At 52.9% G+C, this 12,181-nt stretch overlaps 2 protein-coding genes across 2 annotated transcripts in view; one reads left to right on the top strand and one right to left on the bottom strand.

Annotated features, from left to right (window-relative positions):
• The window catches only part of WRAP73 (WD repeat containing, antisense to TP73), a 35,054-nt gene extending 27,808 nt beyond the window's left edge, over nucleotides 1-7,246 (top strand). The window contains exons 5-12 of the mRNA XM_011988439.1: nucleotides 1,039-1,142; nucleotides 1,939-2,025; nucleotides 2,675-2,809; nucleotides 2,895-2,972; nucleotides 4,581-4,686; nucleotides 5,715-5,840; nucleotides 6,371-6,562; nucleotides 6,890-7,246. Of these exons, the coding sequence (XP_011843829.1) occupies nucleotides 1,039-1,142; nucleotides 1,939-2,025; nucleotides 2,675-2,809; nucleotides 2,895-2,972; nucleotides 4,581-4,686; nucleotides 5,715-5,840; nucleotides 6,371-6,562; nucleotides 6,890-7,032 (971 nt within the window). The 3' untranslated portion in view covers nucleotides 7,033-7,246. The remainder of the gene's footprint in view (nucleotides 1-1,038; nucleotides 1,143-1,938; nucleotides 2,026-2,674; nucleotides 2,810-2,894; nucleotides 2,973-4,580; nucleotides 4,687-5,714; nucleotides 5,841-6,370; nucleotides 6,563-6,889) is intronic.
• A 639-nt stretch (nucleotides 7,247-7,885) lies between these two features.
• The window catches only part of TPRG1L (tumor protein p63 regulated 1-like), a 9,420-nt gene continuing 5,124 nt past the window's right edge, over nucleotides 7,886-12,181 (bottom strand). The window contains exons 2-4 of the mRNA XM_011988452.1: nucleotides 11,875-12,070; nucleotides 10,355-10,508; nucleotides 7,886-9,582 (exon numbers count right to left, since the gene is read on the bottom strand). Of these exons, the coding sequence (XP_011843842.1) occupies nucleotides 9,388-9,582; nucleotides 10,355-10,508; nucleotides 11,875-12,070 (545 nt within the window). The 3' untranslated portion in view covers nucleotides 7,886-9,387. The remainder of the gene's footprint in view (nucleotides 9,583-10,354; nucleotides 10,509-11,874; nucleotides 12,071-12,181) is intronic.

The raw sequence follows: 12,181 nt of genomic DNA, 5'->3' as shown, positions 1-12,181 counted from the left end.
CGCTACATGGTTGAAATGATGCTTTCATTCTTCTCTGTTGCTGCCAGCGGTTTGGAAATTGCATTTGAATGAAATGCAATCACACTCTTGCTTCTCGTTTTTATAGTTGGAATATTAGCGTCCCTCCAGATGAGACACACATTTCTTGAGTGGACACCACGGTTTTGTCATTTGAGGTATTCTCTTCACTCATGAATGATGAATTCTGGCCTGGGCTTTTTAAGCTAATACAGAACTGGCAAATAGAGTCTAACATTTTCAACTAGTTTCTTCCACATTTTCGTCTTATGATTTTTTTTTGAGACAGGGTCTTGCTCTGTCACCCAGGGTGGAGTGCAGTGACGCAATCACAGCTCAGTGCCGCCTTGACCTCCTGGGCTTAAGTGATCCTCTCACCTCAGCCTCCTGAGTAGCTGGGACTACAGGCACACACCACCACACCTGGCTGATATTTTGTAGAGACGGGGTTTCGCCAAGTTGTCCAGGCTCCTTTCAAACTCCTGGGTTCAAGCGATCCACCTGCTTCAGCCTCCCAAAGTGCTGGGATTATAGGCGTGAGCCACCATGCCTGGCCACACATTTTCATCTTTAGTTTACTTCTTCCAAATAATTAAATTCAAAGGTAAAATAAACATGGCAGGAAACAGCCACCTTTTGCCTAGCTGGAGGTACCCCTGGGTGTCCCGCAGCTTAGCCATGGGGGAATTCGAAGGCTTGTGTTTCTCAGTCACATTTGTGATTAATCAGAGGTCACATCACTTGGTATTTTTCACAGAGCCTTGCAAACCAGTTCCTGTGTGTGTACAACCCTCCCCCAGCACGCACTGTGTTGTGAGGGGTGAAGCCACAGTGCCTTGGGGTTTCTCCTCTGCACTAGAATGTTCTCGCCTGTCTGAGGAGCAGCGCTCGGCGTTGTGCCATTTCCCTTCTTTTCACTTCTGCTTTCTCTTCCTCCTCCTTCCTTCTGAATTACTCCTGTGGTTTCTCTTGCTTGATTTTGTGGCCGCTTGATTTCAATGCATTTTCCTCTTCCCGCAGGAATCACCTTCACGAGGGACGGCCGCTACATGGCGCTGGCAGAACGGCGCGACTGCAAAGATTACGTGAGCATCTTCGTCTGCAGTGATTGGCAGCTCCTGCGGGTAAGGCGTCCCCCAGGCTGGAATGAAGTTGTCCTGGTTGACTGTGGAGGGACTGAGTGAAGTAGATCCTTTTCCAGATTCCGGGGGATCTTTGGTAGGATATGGAGCAAGGTGATGTTGTATTAACAAAGGGCAGGTACACTGTGAATCGCTGCCAGCGGCACCCGGTTGTGTGTTCAGGAGACTTGGTGAAAAGGACACATGCCCGGGTGTTTTTAAAGTGAAGATGCCGTCACATTTGAGCCCTTTTCCTTGTCCTATGTGATGGTGTTTGCGCATGTGTGTGCCACGTCGGGAGTGGGGAGGACATGGAAGTTCACCTTGGCTGAGGGCCTGCGTTAGGCAGGGCGCTCTGCCAGGTGCCCAGGTGCCCCCACAGCAGACATGTGAACACGATTCCAGCACAATGCATCGTTAAGGTACAGCAACCTCTGGAATGCTGTCAGAGCACAGAACCCAGGACCCAGGCAGTGCTCTGGAAGGGACTTGTCTGAGCTGGGTCTAAAGGAGTGAGCCTGGCCAGGCAAGGAAAGGTGAGCGGGGAGAGTGCACGTGAGTACAGGTGCGGGGAGACCAAGCCGCCCTCGTGGGCTGGCCAGGCACTGATGCTGGCACCTGTGGGGGGTGCAGCCCTAGCAGCAGCTCCACAGGGATTTCCTGCATTTCCAGGATAGAGCTGTTGAGATTTTGTCCATTTCTATATAAGAAAATTAAGTGCATTAAGAACATAAGTTATAAATGCAATTATTACGAAAATATTTTCCAAATTTAATGTTGCCCCCACTTCCTTTGGAAGCATTTTGATACGGACACCCAGGATCTCACAGGGATCGAGTGGGCCCCAAACGGCTGTGTGCTGGCAGTGTGGGACTCCTGCTTGGAGGTATGAAGATGGCCAGGTGACGTGTTTGCTTTTGAGAGCTTTTCCCAGAATTTCATGCTTTCTGACTGCTGCAATATAGTTAGCTTTATCTTATTTCAGATAACGAGTTGAGCTTTGTTTTAAAAGACAGGGTTTTGCTCTGTCACCCAGGCTGGAGTGCAGTGGTGTGATCACAGCCCACTGCAGCCTTGACCTCCTGGGCTCCAGTGATCCTCCCACCTCAGCCTCCCCAGTAGCTGGGACCACAAGCGTGCACCACCATGCCCGGCTAATTTTTGTATTCTTTGTAGAGATGGGGTTTCACCATGTTGCCCAGACTGCTCTTGAACTTCTGTGTTCAAGTGATCTGCCAGCTTCAGCCTCCCGAAGTGCTGGGATTACAGGCGTGAGCCACGGTGCCCGGCCGAGTTGAACTTTTATCAGGGAGCCATTAGGTTGACCTCCCAATTTCCCCTTTTTCTCATGCTCTCACTGCCTCTCCAGTGACTGTCTCAGTTCTAGCTGGCAGTTCCAGCTTTTCCGCGGCCATGCGGACAGTCCTGCCAGCTTTGTGCTGTCTGCACCAGTGTCGCTCTGCAGCACCCACCTCTGTGGCGTGTTCCCGGCGAATGGGACGTGTTCATCGTTAACGGAAATGTCTCGTCTGCAGTACAAGATTCTGCTGTACTCACTGGACGGCCGGTTGTTGTCCGCGTACAGAGCTTACGAGTGGTCCCTGGGCATCAAGTCTGTGGCCTGGAGCCCCAGCAGTCAGTTCCTGGCGGTTGGGAGCTACGATGGAAAGGTGGGAACCAGTGCAGGGCACTCAGGAAGTCCGACCGCCCAGCCGGCCGGGCCCTGCCTCACCTGTGCGTGGCTTCTTTCCTCAGGTGCGCATCCTTAATCACGTGACTTGGAAAATGATCACGGAGTTTGGGCATCCTGCAACCATTAATAATCCCAAGATAGTAAGTCTGCAACACGTGTTTCTGCCGGAGCAGGCTGCTGGGGAGGGCGGCGGGAAACCGCTCCTTCGCTTTTGCTTTCTTGATTGTGGTTTATTATTTAAACCGGGCACTTCCATCACCGTAAACTTGCTCCTGTGACATTTCACATGTCTGGCCCTGCCCTGGCCTTTGTTCTTCCTCCTCCACGCTGTCCAGAGGGTCTGAAGTGGGCCTTGCCCTGGCCTGTCCTCTGCCACTGCCACCCCAGCCCAGGTGTCTCCTTCGTGGTCTGCCTGGATGCAGATCCCTGTGCTGTACAGAGTGGTCAGGGTCTCCTGCCCCCAAACACTGAGCATCTGCTGTCGTGCCAGGCACTGTGCTCTGGGCCGCAGCCAGAGGAGAACAGACAGACACCTGCACCTGCAGAGTGCGGCTGGAGAGACAGGGAAGGGGCTGGAGAGCTGGGTGTCTCCATGGGGTGGCAGGGAGTGGCCACCAGCGAGGGATCAGGCACAGATGCTGAACCAATGTTCAGGGGTTCGGGGAGGGAACGTTCCAGGCCAAGGGAATAGGAAGTGCAAGGGCCCCGAGGAGTGGGCCACTCATCCATGTGTGCAGTGGGCACTGCCCTGGAAGACAGTCGGGGGCCAGAGACAAATGCTGCCCTCCTGGTGTTGACCTGCAACCGGCAGAGCTGAGTGAAAGGCAGCTTGGATTCGATGAAGAGGCCAGTGAGTGGCTGGGGCTGGGCGTTCCAGATCAACCACAGACGGGGATGCATCCCAGAGGGTGTTTAAGTGCAGACTAGGAGGAGGAGCTGAGGAGCCGCGCAGTGTCTGGGCAGAAAGGGCCACTGCCGGGGACGCATCCCAGAGGGTGTTTAAGTGCAGACCAGGAGGAGGAGCTGAGGAGCCGCGCGGTGTCTGGGCAGAAAGGGTGTTTCAGGCAGGGGGCCTCCTGACGTGGCCAGTGGTTTGTGTGGCTGGAGGCCAGGGCATCTGGACAGATGAGCCAGAGCAGAGCTGGCCACACAGGTCCTGAAGGTTTGCCTGCGATTCTGGCATTCTCCAAATCCCTTCGCCACACAGCAACAGAGCGCGCCAAGCTTTAAAGGCACGAACCAGGCCAGGTGACTCCCTTACCTGGGGCTCTTCAGGGGCGCGGGGCTGCCCGCCTTCCACTGAGCCTGGGCCGCTGTCCTTTGCTTGGCAGGCTCTGGGGTACAGATGCCCCCACCTCAGGTCTGTGTCTGCTGCTCCTGGTGCCTCCGCTGTTTTGGCGCAAGTGTTCTGTGTATCCCCTTATCACGGGGAGAAGGCCAAGCCCGTTCCCTTGCTGGATGATGGTGGCTGCAGTGGCCTCCCGTCTATAATCACAGGGCACACATTTGCTGCCTGTGTCTCGTAAGGGTGGGCTCCCCAGCAGGACACGAGCGAGGGTGGCTGGGTGATCTCAGCTCTCGAGACTGCGGGATTCGTGTTTCCGTCTCTTTTTCCCAGTGGCAGCAGGACCAGGTGTCATGGCAGGTGCACGCCTGTTGACCATGTGCCATCACAAGCATTTGCCACATCTATCCTCATCTTCCGGGTCCCTGTCCTGAGCTGGGCGTGGCCACCTTGTGTCTTTCAGGTGGTCTATAAGGAGGCCGAGAAGAGCCCGCAGCTGGGGCTGGGCTGCCTCTCCTTCCCGCCCCCCGGGGCCGGGGCTGGCCCTCTCCCGAGCTCAGAGAGTAAATGTAAGTAGCACTTGTGATGACATTTGTTTTCCTTTTTAATGCAAGATTCCTCATTGTCCAGATAAACTTCGGATGTTCCTTATGTTTAAAAAAAAATTTTTTTCCTTTCCGTGCTTCCGGCCAGCGTGCCCCTCAGCCTGTTGGCTGGAGGTTGACTGAGGTCTGAATTGCGTAGTGGGCCATGAATGCGCGGCTTCTGTTACTGAATATGAGCCCTGGAGACCAGGATCTGACAGCGGGAGCTCCGAGGGGGATGTTTTTCAAAGAAACACTTTTCCGTGGGTGGTGCTCAGAGCACGTCTGGAGGCCGGCGGTGCTCCCGAGCGGTGTCTCCAGCTTGAGGCCCGATTCTGATGCAGCCTCTTGACTCTGGGCATTTCCTATGTGTCTGTTTCCGCATCACTGAAATGGGCACAGAAAAAGCACTCACCCCACAGGGGCACGAGGGCATCTGAAGGTTGCAGGTAGAGGAAACGGTGCCCCGAGGGCTGATGGGCCCACCCCGGGGCTCGGTGTGTGCTCAGGACGGGTGAGGACAGGTGCAGCCTGGCACGCGGGAGGCGCTCCCCAGGAGCCCGGGGGCGCCCTTGTTCCACAGCCCCTGCCTCTGCTGTGATGATGGTTTTCCCACAGCCAGAAACTCTAAGGGTACCGATGCTGAGGTGGAAGGGATTGTGAACTCAGATGCTGGCAGTTGACAGAAAAGTGCCGAGGAGTTGGAGCTGCTGACATTGTAGCTGGGACCTGTCCATGCTCCTCTCCAGTCAGCCCCCGGCACGTGGGGTCCATCCCCCACCTAGTCGGGCCTGGCAGGTGATGGTGCCACTGTTACCTGGGGCACTTGTGGGCAGGCCCCTCGCTGCAGCTGCCAGGCTCTGCTCAGCTTTTCCTGCCCTCAGGCCGCACTTTCCTCCCCTTTGAACAGAGGAGCTGGGTTCGTGATGCCTGATGCAGGCACAGCAGCCTCTCAGCCGCGTACGTACTTCCTGAAAGGGTGATGATGGCATGTTCTTCTGTTGGTGTTCTAGATGAGATCGCCTCTGTCCCAGTCTCCCTACAGACACTGAAACCTGTTACCGACAGAGCAAACCCGAAAATCGGCATAGGAATGCTGGCATTTAGTCCTGACAGCTACTTCCTGGCGACAAGGAATGGTCAGTTGTGCTGACGCGGGTGCTGTCTTACCCCTTACTGTGTCCTGTGGCCCCAGGTGTAGAAGCAACTGGACACAGCACCTCCTTCCATGTTTCTGCAGTAGTCGAGGTGCTGGGCCTGCTGTCCTGCAGCAGCTGCAGGCCCACACATGAGCCAGGAGGCCTCCGCCTCGCTCACTTGCTGTGCTCTGCTGAGTAGAAAGCAGGGCTGGGCACACTGCAGCCCGTCTTTTGTTAAAGGTTTCTCCATTTGTAAAGGGCTGAAAAAACAAACAACAACAACAACAACAACAAAAACAAAGAAACCCATTTGGGCCCTTTACAGCCCCTGACGGCCATCCTGGCCCTGGCCAGGAGCCCTGCAGGGCCTAACTGAACCCAGACTGCAGGGTGGAGCCGCCCCACCCCACCGGTTCTTCCCCTCCCCTCCTGTGGTGTCAACAGCAGAGCAGAGGGGCAGGGCCGAGGGGCAGGGTGACACAGAGGAGTCAGGCAGGGATGACACCGGTGCCCTGTCCTTCCTTCCTCAGACAACATCCCCAATGCCGTCTGGGTCTGGGACATTCAGAAGCTGAGGCTGTTCGCGGTGCTCGAGCAGCTGTCCCCAGTGCGCACGTTTCAGTGGGACCCACAGCAGCCGCGGCTGGCCATCTGCACGGGAGGCAGCAGGCTCTACCTGTGGTCCCCAGCGGGCTGCATGTCGGTGCAGGTGCCTGGGGAAGGTGAGCACATCCCCGAGGCCACGGACGTGGCAGGCTTGCTCTGTGCAGTCTGGCGTCACACGGGCTGAACTGTTGAAGCCCAGCTGCTGTCTCCAGCCCTCAGAGTCTGCATAAACCTCAAGGCTGGTACACAGGGGACCTGCTGCCCTCAGCTTTATGGGCTAGAAGCAGCCGCTCCCTGACTTGAGGCAGCTCTGGGGCTGCACCCTGGCTCTGCCTATGTGGGTCACTCCAGGCACTGTGCTGGCCTGCAGGACAAGGGGGTGCCCATCCCCCAGAATCTGGGCCTCTCCTGCTCTAATCCTCTGGCCACCTGTCTCTCTCTAGGCGACTTTGCAGTGCTTTCTCTGTGCTGGCATTTAAGCGGAGACTCGATGGCCCTCCTCAGCAAGGATCATGTCTGTCTCTGCTTCCTGGAGACGGAGGCATCGGTCAGCACAGCCTGCAGACAGCTGGGCGGCCCCACGTAGCAGTGGTGCAGTAACGTGTGTGCAGAAACAGGGGCTACTCTGCATGTTTCCAGTGTGGAAAAAAACAGAGCTTCACCGGGAAGTTCTCCACCTGTGATGGTCTGGATTCAGTGATTGATTCTATTTTTCTAAAGCAAAGCATTTTTGTAAATATGTATGGTATAAAACTGTAGTTATTGTTATTTGAAGTAAATACTTGCTGATTCATACAACTGCTTCTCGAAACATTTAGGTCACAGGCAGGTTTTCTAGGTTCGAGTCTCTGGTCAGTCTTAGGGAAGATGGACAGCCCTACAGTAACTGAGCCCTGGGCCAGTGAGCTCCCGCCAGACACCTGGCCTGCTCTGGGTTTTCTACTTGGATGTGTTAAGACAAGGGGGGATCTCTGTGGGGCACATCCAGCCTCCCCACAGTGGGTTTGCTTTGAAGTGTGGGAAGGGAGCCTTGGCACCTGAGCGCAGCGCCACCCCCAGGTCCAGTCCCCTCAGGACGGAGCTGCAGGTCCCTGATCCACTGAGTCAGTTCCTCAGAAAGTCTCACGTCTACTCTGGTTTGAGAACCAGTGCGCGTGGGTCTCCACCCTGGCTATTTGCAGAAGTGCCTAGAACCACCCAGAACCATCCCATCAGTCTCTCCAGCTGGTGCTCGGCAGGCAGCCGGGCTTGCCTGGCACCACAGGTGGGGGGCTCAAAGTTGCAAACCTAGGTTGTTGCATACCGTCATCTCTCTCTGCAGAGAACCATACTCAGCACTGTTATGAGAGGCAGTCCTCGTGGCACAGGCAGAGCAGGCCCACAGGCCCACAGAGCTGGCAGAAATGGGGCAGGCTTTCAAAGAGGGAAGAGACACTTTCTTGGTTGTTGCACCTACTTTAATACCAACTTCAGAAAAGGAAAAACATCCATCCACTTCTAAATGTCTTTATGAACACAGAGGCTGGAGTCCCCAGCCAGCTTCCGAGGCAGCCCTGCACATCCCGCAGGTGGCCACACTCAACCCACACCACACCGTTCGCTTAAAGCTACAAGTCTAGAGAGAGAGCTGGCGAGCCAGCGCGTGAAACTTATCAACAGCGCTTCCAGCCACATGAGCAAGCTGTGTAGATACGGGGAGGTGCGTGGGTCCCTGTGGGGAAATCCTCCAGGCACATCAAAGCCCAGGCATGTTTAGTGCGAGACTTGGACAAAGCCCCGAGTCTAGGCTGGAGCTGTTGCGGAATCAAGGCAGGCATCAGCTGCTTCATAAGGATCTGAGAGACGGAGTCTTGCTCTGTTGCCCGGGCTGGAATGCAGTCAGTGGCGCCATCTCAGCTCACTGCAACCTCCGCCTCCTGGGCTCAAGCAATCCTCCTGGCTCAGCCTCCTGAGTAGCTGGGACCACAGACGTGCCACCACGCCCGGCTGTTTTTTGTATATTTGGTAGAGATGGGGTTTCACCGTGTTGCCCAGGCTGCTCTGCAACTTCTAAGCTAGAGCGATCTGCCTGCCTCAGTCTCCCAAAATGCTGGGATTACAGGCGTGAGCCACTGTGCTGGCCTGACACGGTTCCTTGTTTTAAAGTGCATTATTCAAAAAGCAAACTACCCAATTCCCTTTTAAATATGAATACAATCCAAACTCAGAATCCAGAGTTGTAAAACCTGTGTGCAAAGAACTGTCAAGGTGACTTTCTCAAATTAATAAATTGTCTTAAAATGATTTTCTGTAAAGCTTTCTGGGTCTGGGAAACAGACCTGAAGTATTAACACAACTTGGGTTAATTGTGGAAAAAGTGTGACTTCAGGTCACCCATTTCCAAAAGAGCAGCGGGTCATCAAGGGGCCCACAGGTACAGACCGGTCTTAGTCAACTGGTCTGCTGGCTGATTGCAGATGAGCTGAAGTACAAATGGAACATTTTAAAATACAAAACTGGACACCAAGTGTAAACATACTTGCAACTGCAGGCACTCGAGGCACCAGGTGCCTCCGTTTTCAGCAGCCTGTGCGAGCGCTGAGGGGCGTGCTGTGGGTGCTGCGTGCTGGGCCAGCAGGGGTGGGAAAAACCGCAAGAAGCCAAGTAGATACTGGAGGAAAACACCAGAACTGAAGTTACAGAGGATGAAACACCAGCAGCACAGAGACAGCGACAGTCTTTTGGCTTTTGTCTGTAGCCTGTATTAGCAGAGTCCAATATCCAATTAAATAGATAGAATTCACTTCACTATTCTAATTGTGCTGAGATCCCTAAAGGTAAAAGACCTCCATCCTTCCAGCCGGCAGCAGGGCAGCATGAAGACTGCCAAGCCTCCCAGTCCCCCAGCCCCCACATCCCTTGGCCTTCTCGGGAGCGGGAGGAGCTCCCAGAATGCAGCCAGCTAAAAGCCTATTTTGCCCCTGGTCATGGAGTAGCCTAGTTTAGCCTCGTTGTTAATGAAGGACATGAGTCCCACGTAGGTCTCGATGAGCAGGGGACGCTCCAGGATCAGCACGCCATTCGCCTGTCCTGGCAAAGGGCTTTCTTTTTGGGCTTTTTTGACAGCTTGAATTAACAGAGCCTTGAAGCTTTCCAACTTTAAAGAGAGAAAAACATGGAGCTTTAACTGGCAAGCAAGATAAGAGCGTCTATTACTTGAAAAAATTAGCATTCTGAGACACTTAAATCCCTCCAAATGCCACCTATCTCTTCGTCCCTTCACTTGAAAGGGCTGCCTCTGCCACATCCTGGCAGTCCCTCAACTCTCGTCCCCATGGAGCTCTCTAGGTGTGTGGAAATCTCACCACCGTGCTCTTCTGTAGCCAGTGGCAGCCAGCACCTGCAGAACCCTTCCTGTATACAGGGGCTGAGTGGCTTTGCCCTCACCCAACCTACCAGGTCGGTAAATAGGCCAAGGCACAGAGCTGGGGAAGTGCAGGACCCCCGCCAGGCTCTGGGCTCTGCTCTAACCCCAGCCCCGAGGCCTCCTCTCCTGGTGTGCATCCACCCTGGCCATCTGGCACGGCTGGGTCTGCTGCCGCTCTCTGAAGCCCAGTGGGGGCCCTTCTCCACCCAGATCACCATCAGGAGGTCACATAACAGAGCTAGGCTGACCAGCAGCCACTGGCCGCACAGGGCTACTTTAACATAAATTAACCAGAATTTCTGAAAACGTAGGGAATAAACTCTAAAATGAGAGTTTCCTCTCTGACTGTTCCTAGCCTCGTCTCAAGTGCCCAGCAACTCCACGTGGCCACCGGACAGTGCAGACCTGAGTGTCTCTGTGACTGGGGAGGGTGTTTCTGTCACTGTGGGGGGGGGTGTCCGTCACTGCGGGGGGTGTGGCTATTACATGCCTGTCTTCTTACCTGGCACAGAGATGCTGTCTTCTCATCTGCGCCAGCCATCGGGTGTTCTGTGAAAGTGGCATAGGGCACGTTGGTAGACCAGGGATTCCATCTGTTTATGAAGGAAGGACGACTTTGCTTGTCCCACTGAATTCGAATCCCAAAACCTTCTCGCCTGAAAAGTCAGAAGAAATAGCCAGACTTAGCATGGCAGGCCACAGTGCTCCCATGGACAATCTGACAGTCTCATCAGTTAGGAGAGGATGACGGCAAAAAGCACTTTCACGTTTACAGAAAAGACCTATGACATATCACAATGGAAAATGGCTAGTGGTTTTTAATAGTAACTTCAATCTCAACAATTGCTTTAAATACTGTACTTATAAATATGACAAATTAAATATATTTTGGTTATTAAATGTATCATTTTAGTAATCTTTACATGATTAAAAACTAATAAACAGGAATACTGGCTGGGCACACTGGCTGATGTCTATAATCCCAGCACTTTGGGAGGCCAAGATGGCAGATCTCTTGAGCCCAGGAGTTTGAGACCAGCTGGGGCAACCTAGCAAAACTCCATCTCTACAAAAATTACAAAAATTAGCTGGGCTTGGTGGCAGGCACCTGTAGTTCTAGCTACTTGGGAGGCTGAGGTGGGAGGATCACTTAAGCCTAGAAGGTGGAGGATACAGTGAGCCAAGACTGTACAACTGGTGCTTGGGTGACAGAGTGGGACTCTGTCTAAAAAAAAAAAAAAAAAAAAGAGGGAATAATGATAGATAGGCTATCCAAATGAGTGAAAAGCAAGTGTAACCTTCCTTTCCCTTATGTCATATTAAATGTTCGTTAAAATTTTATTTAAAAATAACATTTTATTTTTAAATATAAATTTATTTTTATTTATTTTTAAAATAAAAATATTAACCAAAAGCTAAAATTTTTATTTTAGCTTCCTGAATTCCCCACCCAAATCTCTCCATCAAAAATCTAAGTTCTACAGCTTCACTGACTGTAGTAATGTCTAGGTTCCTCACATTTCAGAAAATTATCCTACAGCGAAAAGATCAACTCCTTAGTTGGTCATTAAATATTTCCAAATTTGTCTAACTTTTAATGGTATCTATACATTAAAATGGGACCCTCCTTTTCTCTTTAAAAAATTAGCCAGAGCAAGAGTTGATGTGTCATGCATCTGTCCCTGGCTGGAGAAAAAATGCAGAGTTTGCCTTTACGTGAAGAACATCCAAGTTCCTTTTTATCACGTTGGGCTCTACTTCAGTGCATCTTGAACTCATGTAAATCTTTTTACTACAAGCCTAATAGCTGCCTTCTGTGCCAGATTTCCTTTTAATGCACTCAATTGCCCAGAAGTCGCTTCTTTTTAAGGAACTTCCCATTGATATTTGGAGCTGAGGCCTTTATGCTTATAGATAATAGCAGAGAAGATACACCACTTGGAGGGCTGATTTAAAAGGGCTGAATTGTAAGGTCCACTCTGGCGCTTACGTCCAGGAATACCGGACTCTGAACAGACTTACTTGTTGAGCGATTTCGGGGGAAACTGGAATTCTCCGTAGGAAATGGTATCTACTGCGTTGAGCGCTATCCGGACCACCTGCTGGCACTGGAGACTGATGAAGTCGTATTTACAGATAAGCAGTGACTGCTCCGTGACCAGCACCAGCCGCTCCTTCTCATTGTTCCAGTGATCCACCCTGCAAGCAGAGGAAGGGCCTCAGTCCACACTGGACGCGACTGTCTCGACTCAGGCAAAGCCAGCCCGCCTGGAAGGGCAGCAGGGGCGGCGCGGGGCGCCTGAGCGTGGCACGAGCACCCCGGGAGGTC

The sequence above is a fragment of the Mandrillus leucophaeus genome, unplaced genomic scaffold, assembly GCF_000951045.1.
Source record: "Mandrillus leucophaeus isolate KB7577 unplaced genomic scaffold, Mleu.le_1.0 Scaffold330, whole genome shotgun sequence".
Lineage (NCBI taxonomy): Eukaryota > Metazoa > Chordata > Mammalia > Primates > Cercopithecidae > Mandrillus > Mandrillus leucophaeus.
Note: the sequence above shows the minus strand (reverse complement) of the source record. Positions and strands in the feature narration are given on the sequence as shown.